Consider the following 15,374-nt stretch of genomic DNA (forward strand, 5'->3'; position numbering starts at 1 on the left):
CCCGTTTTGTAGTTGTACATTTGATTTTTCCTTCCTAAGGATAGTATTTGCAACTTTGTCTTTATTGGTTTCTTCTTATTGATTTCAAACCAATTCTCTAATTTGTCAAGGCTGTCTTGAGTTCTAATCCTGTCTTCCAAAATGCTTGCAACCCCTCTAATCTTGGTGTCCCCTGAAAATTTTATCAGCATACTCTCCAATCCTTTATCCAGGTCATTAATGAAAATATTGAATAGTCCTGGAACCAGGACTGACCCCTGCAGAGCCCACTAGATACAGATAACAAACCATCCCAGTTTGACCATTGACTACTTTTTTAGTATGGTCTTTCAACCAGTTGTGCACCCACTTTATAGTAATTTAATTTAGACCACATCTTCCTAGTTTGCTTATGACAACATTTTTGACACAGTCCAACTGACCTTACTAAAATCAAGATATATCACATATACTGCTTCCTCCTACCCACTAGGTCAATGACCGTGTCAAAGAAGGAAATTAGTTTGACTTGGTATGGTTTGTTCTTGACAAATCCATGCTGTCTATTCCTTATAACCCTATTATCTTCTAGGTGCTTACAAATTGGTTGTTTAATAATTTGTTGGGTATCTTTCCAGGTATTGAGGTTAGGCTGGGTCCTCTTTGTTCCCCTTTTTTAAAGATAGGTATTATGGTTGCCCTTCTCCTGTCCTCTGGGAACTCACCATTCCTCCATGAGTCCTCTAAGATAATTGCTAACCATTCTAAGATTGCTGCAGCTAGGTCTTTAAGTAGCCTAGAATGAATTTCACCAGGCCCTGCCTCAGAACAAATGTATATATTCTTGATGTATAATGCAACACTGCCTCCCTTTTTTCCCTGCCTGCCCTTCATGAATAAGATGTACCCCTCTACTCCAATACTCCAGTTATGAGATTTATCCCACCAAGAGATTGTGGTGCCAGTTAAGCCATGATTTAGCTTATGTATTAATAACTCCAGTTCTTCCTCTTTCTTCCCCATACTCACGCATTTGTGTATAGACATCTAGAATATTGAGCAGATTCCCCCACTGATTTTCCTCTTGTTGCTTCTAAGACCCTACTGTAATTTTCCATGTCCCACCCCTCCTCCACCCCCCAATATCTAGCCCTCTGTTATGGTCACATTTTTTAATGCTTACCTGTGGGCTTTCATCACCTACCCACTTTGAACCTAGTTTAAAGCCCTCTTCACTAGGTTGGAAAATTGGTGCATGAAGATGCTCTTCCCCTTCTTGGCCAAGTAGACCCCATCCCTTCCCACTAGCCCCCCTTCCTGGAACAGCATGCCATCAGATGCAGGTGCCAGACAGGCAATACATCTCCTGGGACATCCTGTCAGGTACCTCCGTCCCCCTCAGCAGGGAATCCCTGACCACCAGCTTCCTACGCTGCCTCTTGGATGTGGCAGCTATAAGTCTTCCAGCCTTGGAGACAGGTGACTTCTCCTCCACAGCCATTGGGCTCTGCTTCTTACCTCTTGTTGCCAGTACAGTATACCAGTTCTTCATCTCAATGGATGGGGGACCTGGATGGTGTGTGGAGCCCTGTCTACAGCCCAAGGTGGCCAGCAGGTTAGATTTTGTCTCATTACTCCCTCTAGACCCCACCCAGGTGTCTTCGTTTATGTTTAAATGGAACGTCCGTGGCCAAGGTTTAAAACAACATGGTTTCCTTGGAAGAAAAAAAGCTTCGTTTTCTATTTCTCAACAAATGATTTGTTCTCACAAACATTAAGGCTAAGTTTGACACTTAAATCTTTAATGTATTCACAGGCCAGCTAGAAAGGGGTGGGGATTTAGAATTAGTAAAATTCACTGTTTGTGGTGGTTCAATCCATGCTCTTTCCTTTTGGGGGGACAGAAGGGCTAATAATGATGGTGGTGTCAACCACCACCATTGACATCTGTTTCTTGGGTACCCTGGAGTACTAACCTAAGACCACAAGTATTACAGTTTGAGGTTCTAACTACATTTAAATAATGGTCCCAATGATGGAAGGCTGGTGCTTCCTCAAACGCACACTTGACAGCCATTGCATACATTTTTTTTAAATTTCTTCAAATGGAAACTTTTCAGACTAGCTCAGGCTTTCCAAGGCAGCAGCAGCAGTTATCTTTTGAGATGGCAGCGATAGCAGATATAAGTGCTTCAGGATGCCTTCAGAACCCAAACCCATTGGCAGCAATGCTTTCTGAGGTGGCCTCTTTTTCTAATCCCACTAGCCAAGACCACTAACCTCAGAAACAGGATAGACCCTCAAACTGTAGCACCTATTCTCAGCAGCAGCAGCAGGGCCCTGACTTCCGTAGTAACATAGATTATATGAAACCACACCCAGAGACCAAGAGAGAGAGAGAGGGTCTGTAGAGATTTAAAGAATTGTCTCAAGCTTGACTACAGAAGCAGCACTGGATCTTTTTCAAGGTGACTCAGGGGCCCCAGCAGCAACATAAGAGACAGGCAAGGAGGACACATCATATTGCATGAAAGGAGGCAAATAAGTGGCCTGTGAGCCTCTCTCTAGAGGCCTGGTCCCCACAAAGCCCCCACTTCGGACTAAGGTATGCAAATTCAGCTACGTTAATAATGTAGCTGAATTCGAAGTACCTTAGTCCGAACTTACTGCGGTCCAGACGCGGCAGGAAGGCTCCCCCGTCGATGCGGCGTACTCCTCTCGGCGAGCTGGAGTACCGGCGTCGACGGCGAGCACTTCCGGGATCGATCTGGGATCGATTTATTGCGTCTTAACCAGACGCGATAAATTGATCCCAGAACATCGATTGCCTGCCGCCGGACCCTCCGGTAAGTCAAGACGTACCCTCTGTTTTCCTTACATACATGCACATACGTGCTGACAAAGTGGAAACCCAGTCAATTGTCTTTCCTGGCTGTTTTGGCAATAAGTGCAGAAGAAAGCTCAAGTTGCTCACTCCAAGGAAGCTATTGTGTTACTATGTACATTTTGCATGAATTAAGTGTGGGATTGCCCGCTTAATCTCTGTTGGGTTAACGTATAGTATCAATGTCAGCATAATGTTCAGTCAATTAAGGACTAGACTATGATTCTTCTCCATCTGTTTAAATTGTATCATGCAGTGTGTACTTGTGGAGAAAATACCACTAGACTTCATGGCATTCCTAACCATCTGCTTTTGTAAATATCACAGTTGTGTGTACAACTACAGCAGGGGTGGCCAACCTGTGGCTCCGGAGGCACATGGGGCTCTTCAGAAGTTAATATGCGGCTCCTTGTATAGGCACTGACTCCGGGGCTGAAGCTACAGCCACCAACTTTCTAATATGCTGGGGGGTGCTCACTGCTCAACCCTTGGCTCTGCCACAGGCCCTGCCCCCACTCCACCCCTTCCTGCCCCCTACCCTCAGCCTGCCATGCCCTCACTCCTCCCACTTTCCCCCTAGAGCCTCCTGCACGCCACGAGACAGCTGATCGGGAGGTGTGGGGAGGGAGAGGGTTGCGATGATCGGCAGGGCTGCCAGTGGGCGGGAGGCGCTAGGAGCAGGGGGAACTGATGGGGGGCTCCTGATGTATTACTGTGGCTCTTTGGCAATGTACATTTGAAAATTCTGGCTCCTTCTCAGGCACAGGTTGGCCACCCCTGAACTACAGTAATAGCACATGCAAACTAGGTACACAATAGCACCTGCCTTTTTGAAAATCTAGCTTTAAATATTTCATGACACTTTCTGTGATAGTGGAAGTGTTAGCATGTTATTCAAGTCGTATTCCAGTGAGGGTAATTCTCTTTGCCTACCTGAAACTACAAGAGGAGTGTTATTGCATTTATTATCGTCTTCATTTCATGTCAGGAAGTATTGAGCGCTACACCCCTCCAACGTTCCATCCCATTAGTAGCTTCACTCCAATGGTGGATGAAGATGCTATATATAAATGTAATATATTCAATATCAGCTTTCAAACTGTTATTATTTGTATCTGGTGGAGGCAGCAATATATGAGATGCTTTCCAAACACAGACGAAGGCACATTATCTGCCCCAAAGAGCAAAAATGATAAAACAAGAGAACTTGGCCAAAGATATTGTCACCCATCTTGTCTTTCAGAACTAAGAGACATGAAAATGAGAGGAAGGGAGAGCAACAAACAAGTAAAGTGCCAGCAAGTGTTGGCTACATTATGATAATAGTGAGCAGAAGGATGGTCCAGTGGTTAAGGCACTAATCTAGGACTTGGGAGACCAATTCACACGGATTTCTTGTGTAACCGTCTGTAAGTCAGTTAGGCCCAGATCTTTAAGGACAGTGGGATACAGGCTCCCAAGTGCCTAAATCCCTTTTGAAAAATGAGGGTTAGGTGCCTAAATCAGTGAGACTGCAACTCTGAGCGCAGCAACTCCTAAATATCTTTAAAAACCTGTGCCTAAGTGACATGCTGAAGAGGACAAAGGCCTCTTTGTGCCTCCTTCTTCATCTGTATAGTGGGAATAACAGCACTTTCCCCTACCTCACTGGACACAGTAAAGGACTGTGAGTTGCTCAAACACTATAGTAATGAGAGTCCTGTAGATACCTAGGTAATACAACATATGCTTAAGAAATAAAACATATAGTACAGGTATACAGAACCCCCAATGACAGCCATGTCCCAGGCATCACGACAGAGGTGAGTTTTGATGCAGGAGGGGGTAGCAGCTTTGTGGACTAGCTCAGGAAGGATGTCCTGTGAATTGAGGCAAATATGGAGCTGATTGGTGGAGAAGCTGATTAAGGGCGTCTGGAGGCTGGTTGCACTGGTAGTGTGGTCAGTGGGAAGTGCATAAAGGGAGCTGGATGGTTGGCGTTGTAAGATTTTTTTCCCCCATGAGCAAGGGATGAGCAGAATAGAGGCCTTCTGAAGATGGACACAAAATTTCTCTTTCCTAAAGGCATCCTAGTCCAGAGAGGCCAGTCCTTGTTTGCTGGATACGTCCAATCCAAAACCTGTCCACTGTCGTACACTGGGTTTAGTGAAAATCCACAGATGATTGAAGGAGTAAGAACTGCATGAAGCAGTGGCTGGGGGCAGAGCAAAGGATGGCTGGGATGCAACAGACCCTCCAGAGCACATAAAACAAGTGCAACCACATGAACAATCCCAGGAGTGGGGAGGGAGGATCCAAGAGGAAGAATTTTATTCAGCATAGAAAAAAATGATAGCCAGGGGAAAGTGGCTGGCTGAACAAGGCTGCCCTAGGCAGTTTGCTGCTTTCAGCAAATATCTGGCCATACCCCTACAGTCTGTACTATCCACCCCTTTAAAAATAACCACCTACTGTTTGCCATTTAAGCTCTGTATTAAGTATAAAGCCCTTTAAAAACATTATTTTGTATCCCTTGTGTTTGTTCTTTTCACTTTCACTTTTCATTTCCTCCTCTCTATTTTCCCCCTTCTGCTACGTCTCTCCTTATCTCTTCCACCATATTTGTAAAGTCTAGTTTGCTGTACTGTGCAAATACTCGGTCCCTTTCCTTCCTTCTCTTCTTTTCCGATGTATCTCCCCCCGGCCTTCTCCATTTCCCTCCTCTGTTCCTCCTTTCTTCCGTCTGTGGAGTCCCCATCCCCAGTCTCTCTGGAGGGATTCATCTCCTTCCAGCCTCTCTCACATGCTCTCCTACAGCCCTTCCCCAAACCACTTTTGCCCATGCACACGCCCGCTTGCTTCACACACACACACCCCCGGCCACATCATCTCTCCCTCCTACACGCTCCCCATCCAGTCACATGCAAAATTCCTTATCAAAGGCTCCCACTCTGAACTAAAAACCCACCATCGCAGCTAAAGGCTCTCTCCGCAACACATGCATCCTCCCCCCCACCCCAGCTCGCATGCACATACATATAAGCTCCTCTCTGCACTCCCCAAAATATGTAGCCCGCACTGCTTTCAGATGCGGCCTCCCCTCTCTCCAGCTCCCCGGTGCCCAGGGTTCTCTCATCTCTTGCTCCTGACCGAGTTCCCTCTCTGTGCCCCCTCATCCTCCCCATCCCCCGGATTGATCGTCCTGCGAATTACAGGGCAGTTCCCCCCGTCCCCCTTCTGCTCGTTGCAAGGAGGGGGCTCCTCCCTCAGGCAGGACCCGCCTCCTAGCTGCAGGTGGCTGCTGAGAACAGGAAGTTGCCACTGTTCATCTAGTTAATTTCACACTCTTGTCACTGAGCTGCTGTGTGACGGGGCTAGGAGCGGGGAATCTCAGCCTGGGATCACTCACCCATCACACAGACAGCTGGGGACGCCTCACCTCACCATCCCATTCCGGATTATTTATACAGACCAGAGCGGACCTTGCTTTAAAAGTGCAGCTGACTGAGCTGAGGGGTGATAACAGGAGCTCGGGAGATTTTTTTCTTTTTCTTTTTAAACTCCCGGTTCCTCTTATACTTCGAAGGTTCTTGTCTTTTGGTGGGCGTGAAATTGACAGCTTTTCAGCCAGGGAGGTGTCCGTTTTTGCTCCCATCTCCTCTCCCTCTTAATAAAGCAGGACTTGGCCAGGCGACACAGATGAGTTCCACCCACAAGGATCCGGAGTTTGACTCACAGCACGGGGACCATGACCCAAATCAAAACGTCAGCCCTCAAGAGGAATTCGACTTCTCGATATTATTCGATTATGATTATGATTACTTGAAGTGTACAGAAGGTTTGTGGCGACTATCCATAAAAAAAAACAGCTTAAAACCCCGTGCCCCTGGATATGTGAAATAATGGCTTCAAAGTACCGAGAGTGTCTGGAATATGTAGGGCTTTGTGCCAGGATGAGTTGCTGCCTGGTCCTTCTAGAACTTGGGCAGAAGTAACAGTATTTCTGGGGAGGGGTTGGCTGCGCTCTCGGGAGAGATCAAGTTGTTTTCTCCAGTTAACCCTAAGAGGGCGGTAGGGAAATGCTACAGTGTCTGGTGAGGTTACAATATCCCTTGTGGACAATCTATTTTGAGCTTCTTTGTATTAGCAAAAGGAAAGGAAGAGAAAGAAAACTTCACCTGCTATTCATCGTGCAGTAGCAAGAGTATATCCCTTAGAACTATTTGCTTTGGTTGTAATGGGATGAATGACCAGAGAGCAGGCAGATGAATTTAATCACAGTGGTAAAACACAACCAGTGAACACATGTAATATACTGCCTTGTGTTTGCCTCTTGCTCAAAGTTGCATAACGTTTACATTTTGGTTTAAAAAAACTGGGTAATGCAGAAGAGAGTGAAACATGATTTAAACTATGTCAGATCATTTGAATTTGTTGTTTTTAAACCGTCACACTTCCTCACTGTGGCTCCCATCCTGCAAAGACTTACCCACCTGCTGAACTTCACTTGCATGAGTTGTTCACAGTTGTAATGTTAAACGTGTGCATAAATCTTTGCGGGAGTGAGGCCTAATTTAATACTTTATTGGAGTGACTAATAGTGAGCGAAATGATTATTTTACAACTTAGTTTTAGGTGAAATGTGCGGTTGCTTTAAAATTATTCTAGTGTTCAGATTCTTTATAAAACGGTAGCAACCAATCGCTAAGGCAAGGTACATTGGCTACATCTAGTGACTTGAATGACTGGAGGCACTCTCCTGCCCTTTCTAAAATACTTTGCACATCAGTGTCAATAGTGCACATTTGTGCAATGGAATTGACAGTAGTTGAGGATGCCTTACTTTACTCCCTGGGACTAGCATCATCTTGGCAGAGGATATTTTGAAAGTTGAATTTAAAATGGGAGTCCTGTGTGCTACCTGACATAATAAATGATTGGGTTAAAGGACTATATGGATTTAAAATTTTGAGGAGAAAAAAATTGGATGGGCCTGAACCAAAACCCAAGATTATTCCTGAATTTTGAGGAATTTTCTAGTTCCAAACTTTACAATTTGAGTCCTTCCAGAAAAAGGGGGGGGGGGGGTTATCCTGCTAAGCTCACATAAGACTGAATTACTGTAAAGGTTGATATGTGAATATATGCCTTCCCATTCCCCACCACCCAAAGTTACATGTTAAGCCAGTGGTTCTCAACACATACCCCTAGGGGTGCACAAAGGTCTTTCAGGGGGTACATCAATTCATCTAGATATTTGCCTAGTTTTACAACAGGCTACATAAAAAGCACTAGCGAAGTCAGTACAAAGTAAAATTTCATACAAACAATGACTTGTTTATACTGCTCTATGTACTTACATTTCAGTGTATAGTATAATATTTATATTTCCATTGATTTGTTTTATAATGATATGGTAGCAATGAGAAAGTCAGCAAATTTTCAGTCATAGTGTGCTGTGACACTTTTGTCTTTTTATGTCTGATTTTGTAAGCAAGTAGTTTTTAAGTGAGGGGAAACTTGGGGGTATGCAGGACAAATCAGACTCCTGAAAGGGGTACAGTAGTTTGGAAAGGTTGCGAGCCACTGTGTTAAGTTGTCCAGGCCTAACAAAATTAACCATGCTTGATTTCTTACTATTTGTTAGCTAAGTGATATAAAATACACAGCGTTCCTGTCCCCTAAAATTTCCAGTCTAAACTATATAGCAACAGTTGATAGGACACAGAGAAGGGAATAACTAGGATTTAGTTTTTGAGACGGAATCACTTTTTGTGGACACTGCAAAAGAAGTCAATTTTCTAGGAAGGATTTGAATGAAGAGAATGTAATGGCTTGCCACACTGGAGTTGGAAGATTGTTCAGTACATAGGGGGCAGTGTGGCAGAAGGAGATAAAGTAGGTATCATGTATGGCACCATTAGCACAGTAGATTCTTTTTATTGCTACATTCCTAGGCACAAGCAATGTAATAGAAGCAGGATGGTTAATATAATCTAAAGTTTATCGTAAATCCACATTATCTCTTAGGTTTAATACAATTTCAAAGTTGCTAAAGTAAACCAGTGACTGTTAAGGGCAATTATTTTAATGAAAAACATATTTCAGTGAAGTCTTCAGATTCGTTTTTCATTCATCTCTTTAGTGTAGAGGCTAGTGCTAGTCTATAGTAGGAAACTCCACAGGATATCGTAGTGTGTAGGAGGGTGCAGAAAGGTTCAGCTTCTCAACCACACGAATGGTGAGCAGTGTACACTTGTTGAGAGATGTAACTTCCTTCTAAAGCCTGCTTTCTCCATATTTGAATGGCTAGAAACCATAATTACTATTAATTTTGTTTGATCCCAAGATGGAAATAATTAGCATAAGAAAGAGCACAACAAAATACTAAGCATTGTAATCTGGACAACATTCCCTGACTTTGAAAAGACACTATTCAGAATCTGTAAGCAATTTGTGTACATCAGTAACCTTCAATGTACTAATGTTTACAACAGAAAACAGAAAATTTAAAAGTTAAAGAAAAAACTTTAATCCATATGTCAAGCTGGTTGTAGTTGATGGTTGGTTTTGAGAGATTTTGGCCACATCTCAGCAGGAACAAGGTAAACAGGTCCTTTTCAGTTTTAGATTCAAAACACAACCAAAGCCATAGGAGTGTCTTTGGATTCTAGGTTTTGAATCCAGTTCATACATTCAGAGACATTTTGCTATGAGACTCTGGTTTTGCCTTATGGACTAGGTTGCTCAGCCCACCTCTCCTGGCCAACCCTATAACAATTTTTTGGCAAGGAAACACATATCAATTTCAGGCTCCAGGATTGGAGCCTGGGGGAAATTTGTTTTAGACAAATGGAAAAAAAATACTGTAACTTGACAGTGTCCTTTTAAGCTTATGTCTTAAAACTAGTATCTATATTACAATCTGTTGCCATGGAAAAGACAGCAATATCCTTACTGAAAGCAGCTGGCCGTCTCCAGTGCTTATGTGTGCCTGAGACAACAGGAACATGGGCTGCTATAAAAACAACAGCGAGAAAAAAAGGGTAAATAAAAATCCAACAGTCAATATTATTAATATTGGATTTTCATCTCTAAGCCAAGCATTTACATAGGCAGGAGTGTAGTAAAAAGGTGCCACTTTCCACTTTGCCTTTCACTTTTAACTTTGATCTCAAGGTTTTCATTAGTTATCTTCTTCTGAGGGTATTAAAACTAGAAATGCCAGCTAGTAACTGACTGAACTGAGAGGTTTGCTTAGATAAACAGACTTCTGGAATTCTGAAAAGAGGGTGTGTTGTACTGTAGGGATGAACATTAAGTTTTCCCATGGTAACCAAAGGTGTGTGCAATATTTTTTTATTCTCTTGAAGATGCACCTGACCAGTGCTTTGAAAACTTCTTAGTGCTGCTGTCCCGATTTTATCTAATTTTAAAACCTGAGAGAGACATCCTTTCCTGTTGCTCAGAGAATGTCTTCTTGGAAACCCATCTGCTGAATTTCTTCCAGTTGAAGATCACCATTCTCCATTTTTGGCTGAGAGGCTACAAATTCTCATAAGCCTCTGATGGTTGGGAGTCAGAAAAGAACTTTTTGTATGAGCAGGTTACACCAACCATTCTGTACGGTTTCATACATCTTAATAGATGTTTCAGAGTACTGGCCACTGTGGGATATAAAATGCTGGAATAGATAGACCACTGATCTGATCCAGGATGGCAATTCCTATGTTTCTGTGTTCTGGAATGAGATGTGTTCTCTGATTGCTATCACACAATCTGTTGGTGACTAGTTAAGATCCATTAATACTGAGGATTCAGAATGGGGCACCATTCTTTGTAGAGTCATTTGAGACCCATAAAAATGTCTCTATAAAATGATAGAGGACTAATTTTGCCCTAAGATACAAGCAAGTGCCACTAACAACAATGAAAGGTGGTGTGCGTATCTGAAGGCAGCAGTTGTCTCTGGGCACAACCTTTTGCTAGCATCTTTAACCCAATGTAGTTGTAATCTTTTACACAGATTTAAAAGGACACTGCCAATGTTGATAAGTCAGATTTGGGACCTGGCTTCTTTTGTTTTCAATCTCCATGTAATTTCCTCATCTCCCTCTCCCCCTCATCCCCCCGCCCCCCGCACTTCCCCTGCCACAAAATAAAGTCTTTTATATTGCTTTTATTAAAAGAAAAAATATCAGCACCCCAGTCCTGGTAAATAGCCCTACAATAAACAAACCAATATGCACAGCCCAGTGTTTATCAGCAGCCCTGCAATAAAGAATCCAACGTGCACATTAGAGAGAAGCATATTTCACTTATGAAACCAACTTTCACTCTATACTTCCAAGTAGTTAGTGAAATAACAGAAGAAAGGGCTTTTTCAAATACGTGAAAAATATCTTTACTGTGCCCTTTCAATTAGGTAGTTTATGTAATTTAACGTTCTATGGGCTGGATTCTCCTTTCACCCTGGTTCAAATAAGAAATAACTCCATTAAAATCAAGGGAGTTGCACTGTTGAAAAACTGGTGTGAGATCCAAATCAGGCCCATTACTTTGAATTCTCTTGATTCTTGCATCCTGGATGGTGCTATCTTTAGCTTTTCTTAGATGATTTTACACAAATCCAGCATGGTTATGCTGTTGTGTTGATGATCTATTACTCTCTCTACATTCATACTAATTGGCCAGATCACATTTGGCAGTCTAAGCAGCTTTGAAGTTACAAGTAATACAAAATAGGAGAAACTTTCATGCTGGGGAAATCTTGAATATATAGGCGCCTGAGGCAGCTTTCCTTCCTTATGCACTTCAACTGCCCGTCAAAGTCAGGAGAATTTTGGAATACAGAGTTTGGTCCTTAAACTTAAATCTACTTACCTTACTTCTGTGTGGCTTAACTTTTTGTGTTCTTAAAAATAAACTCGACTGACAATTCTTCTTCATGTAAGCTAGGGTGTGTGTGTAGGGGGCAAGAAGTCTCCAACCACCAGGGGGTTGTATGAGCTTTCTGATGCATTTGGAAGTATGTTGAATATATCTATATCTTATTATTTGTATTATGGTAGCACTTAGGAACTCCAATCAGGACTCCATTGTGACAGGCACTGTAGAGCCAAGCACCAGAGAAGACAGCCCTTACGCAGACAGCTTACAGTCGAGGTTTTAGGATGCCATACGTGGGTGAAACAGACAAAGCCTTAAAGCTGTGGGGTTTGGCTAGACAGACAGAAATGTGGATGCCTATCTGAACCTAGGGAGGGCCCCACAAGGAGACTCAAAACTCTACCACCCAAAAAATCCCCCCAAACCTTTCCCAACAGGCTCATTGGACCTGTCATTATCTGCTTGCAAGGAAGGAGACTCTGACCCCCTTTGCTGCTTTCAGGAGGAAAGCAGTAGGGCCATTCCCCCTAACATCTTCAATGGGGGAGCAGGACTATGAGGCTTCTCCCTGCCTCTTTCTCTCATTTCAAGGTGCTCCCGTTTTTCTCCAACCTGAGCTCCTGCCATTTGTCCCCCCTGCTCCATTTCAGTTTATTTTTCTTGTCCACCCAGCACTATTGATGCATCTTTGTCCCCACAGTACAACTAATTACACCCCTCTCTCCACTGCACAAGCCCCTATAGTGAAGCTGTAAACAAGTGGATGGTCAGCCCCAGGGAGAATTTCTGCCCTCCGCCCCCTGGACTTGCTGACCCAGCTATGCATTTGCCATGGTTCTGTCATCCCCTGGAGGAGAGGGGGCCAGGGTAGTGCAGCCACTGTCTGGGGCCATCTGGCTGAATCCTCCCCCAGGCACTCTCAGTGCTTTTGCTGGGGCCTGTGAATGCAAAGGGAAAGCAGCCAGGCAGAGCACTCAAGTGGCCTGCCCTGCATGTGGAGAAACTTCCTTACTTCCCCTCTCAAAGGCAGGAGGCTGACATTGTTTACAAAAACAAACTCCTGTGGTGCTCAAGCAGGGGAGCTGGGATGTTGGCTGGGCTTATTCCTTCCTGGAACAGAGTCCAAAACCCAGCAACAGCGCTAGCCAGACAGGGACTATTGACAACTATGTGTCTGCTAATTAAGGGCCCCATCCTGCTTCCACTGAAGTTAAAGGCAAAACTCCTAAATGAAAGAGTGGTTTAGATTTAAAGCAGGAATTGCTGCTTCACACCAACCTTCTCCTCTTTCTTCCTGCAGCAAAGTCACAATGCTGTATTTGTAACATCACAATCATTTCTATGGCGACAGACTGTGATGTCACAAACACATGGGTTATAGCCATACCACCTCAGACAGTGATTTCATTGCATCTCCTAAGCTCAGCAGAGTTGGGATTTGGATGGGAGAACTCCAAGAAAAACCTAGGTACTGCAGGAAGTTATGTTGATTCAGTGAGTGGCAGCCTTCCCTCTGAGGCAGAATTGAGCCAATAAACCAGGGTGGTTCTAGGGAGTTCACTGTGCTGCTGGAGGTGATCTCTTTTGCATGAGAGGTAATACTGAGGCCTTAACCATTTTTTTTTTTGGTCAGTGAAGATCTTCGGGCATTTTTTTTTCAAGGTGACGTTCAGAGATGTTCTGCTTAGTGCCTTGATCAGATTCCAGTGATGCTGCCTGCTATATCGATAACTTATGCAGGTTAAATTACAGATGGTTTTAATTTTCATTTTGTGTAGTATGTTTTCGCGGTGGGTGCGCGATCTCAGTATATACAGTCTGTAAAGATCTTTGGAATGTCTGAGGATGAAAAGTGCTATATGAATCTAGGTTCATGTTGTTGCTTGTTGCTGTAAATAATAGCAGGAATGTGAATTCCCCTGCTTGACCCTGTAGTAAAAGTGGCTGATAAGGGTGAAAGTGACTGTTGAAGTATTTTAATAATAAGCAAAGTGATCTTAGAATGATGCTCACCACAATAATTTTATTGTATTAATATTTCTTCAACATTTATTCATGTGTGAATTAAAATTAGTCTTTATTAGATCTCTGCAGCTCAGTTTAAAAACATGTGAAGGGGTGAGGTCTGTTAGCAGAAGCATCTTTGAAAATTCCATATATAGGACAATTTCTTTACTGCCCTCATGACACACACACACACACACACACACACACACACACTCTCTCATCTCTCTCTCTCTCTCTGCTGAAAAACTGCACCACTTAACAAATGTAGCTAAGGATCTGGGGCCAGGAATTGTAACGCTTCCACATTGTGCTATCTCATCATCTGTCTGTCTATGTGCCCATATCGCATTGCTATGTATGGTAGGGGCAATAGTTGATCTGGGAACTGAAACATGCAATCATTTTACTGTTCCTTGGTGTGAAATTGGTCAGCCTAGAGAACCGTTCCATGATTACTGAGACAATGTAGAAGTTTAAGTTCCTATAGTGTTGAGATCAGGTCCTGATCTAGTTGCAGGGCTGATTTTGCTCTCACTTACACCAATGTAAATCAGGAGTAATTCCACTGAAATCAAAGAAAGGGACATTTTGTATGAATGAGAAGGGGCATGTTGCCTTGTACAGTAGTGGTGTGGGATGAGTTCCTCTTGTATGAAATGATGCGTAGGATCAGTCTCTGGGGTTAGGTGCCACAGAACGTGGGTGATCTGGATGACAGTCAGTTTTCATGGATACCAAAGATTTGAAATTTGAGATCAACAATGCCAAAATGTATCTGGCTCAAGATTTAGTTACTTCTAATTTGTGATCCCTATAAGCAGCCATTTACTGTGATGAAATAAGGCAACTGCTAACAGGAGCCTGAAGAAATCTGCAAGTGGGACACTGAGAGCCTTCTGTGGCTCTGTCAAATAAACATTTGGCAGGCATTTTTGAGGCATAAAAGATAAGGGGGAAAAAACCACACAGAATTTCGGTTTAAACGCAGCATCCCAGAGGCTGTGCAAAATGCGCAGAACAAAAAAGCAGAACTAGTCAAAATTAGCGGTTTTTGGTTATTTTGGGGTTTTTTTGAGTGGGGGTCATGTTTTGTAGCAAACTAGAAAGAGTCATTTTACCAGGAACTCAGAGCATTTTATAATTTTTTTTTTCACTTGGAAAGTGATCTGGGAAAGCGGAGGAATAATGAATTTGCCTTTATAAGTAAAGATTTGAAACAGGGAAGCCAACTTTTGAATTCCTGCATGCTTTCAATGCAAAACTGGCATTGTATCGGGAAAAAAGAAATACTAAAGGATGTGAAAAATTCCCTTGAAATAAAATGTAACTGTGTGTGTAAGAGTGTGAGCAAACATTTCATGGAAAAACATACACTACTTTTATAAGATGCACAATTGGCACCTCCCGCATTCCATATGTAATACTGGTCTCTTGCGTGGAGTGCTGTTTGGGAATGACTAGGAGAATAAGGTGGAACAGTTAGTTAGATATTTTAATGATGGGCTGTTCGCCTGCAATACGTACAGCTGTATGCCCCAGGGTGAATTCAGAGAGCCAATTAATCCATAATTACAGTGTAATTCTGACTACTGACTGCCAAATTAATCAAATCCTTAAAAAATATTCCTCTTATCCG

The 15,374-nt window shown here is 43.0% G+C and overlaps 1 protein-coding gene across 1 annotated transcript in view; it reads left to right on the forward strand.

The window, feature by feature from the left end:
* Positions 1-6,171: 6,171 nt before the first annotated feature.
* Positions 6,172-15,374, forward strand: part of NFATC2 (nuclear factor of activated T cells 2) — a 121,279-nt gene continuing 112,076 nt past the window's right edge. The window contains exon 1 of the mRNA XM_034787608.1: positions 6,172-6,680. Within this exon, the coding sequence (XP_034643499.1) occupies positions 6,542-6,680 (139 nt within the window). The 5' untranslated portion in view covers positions 6,172-6,541. The remainder of the gene's footprint in view (positions 6,681-15,374) is intronic.

The sequence above is a fragment of the Trachemys scripta genome, chromosome 12 (genome assembly GCF_013100865.1).
Source record: "Trachemys scripta elegans isolate TJP31775 chromosome 12, CAS_Tse_1.0, whole genome shotgun sequence".
Classification (NCBI taxonomy): domain Eukaryota; kingdom Metazoa; phylum Chordata; order Testudines; family Emydidae; genus Trachemys; species Trachemys scripta.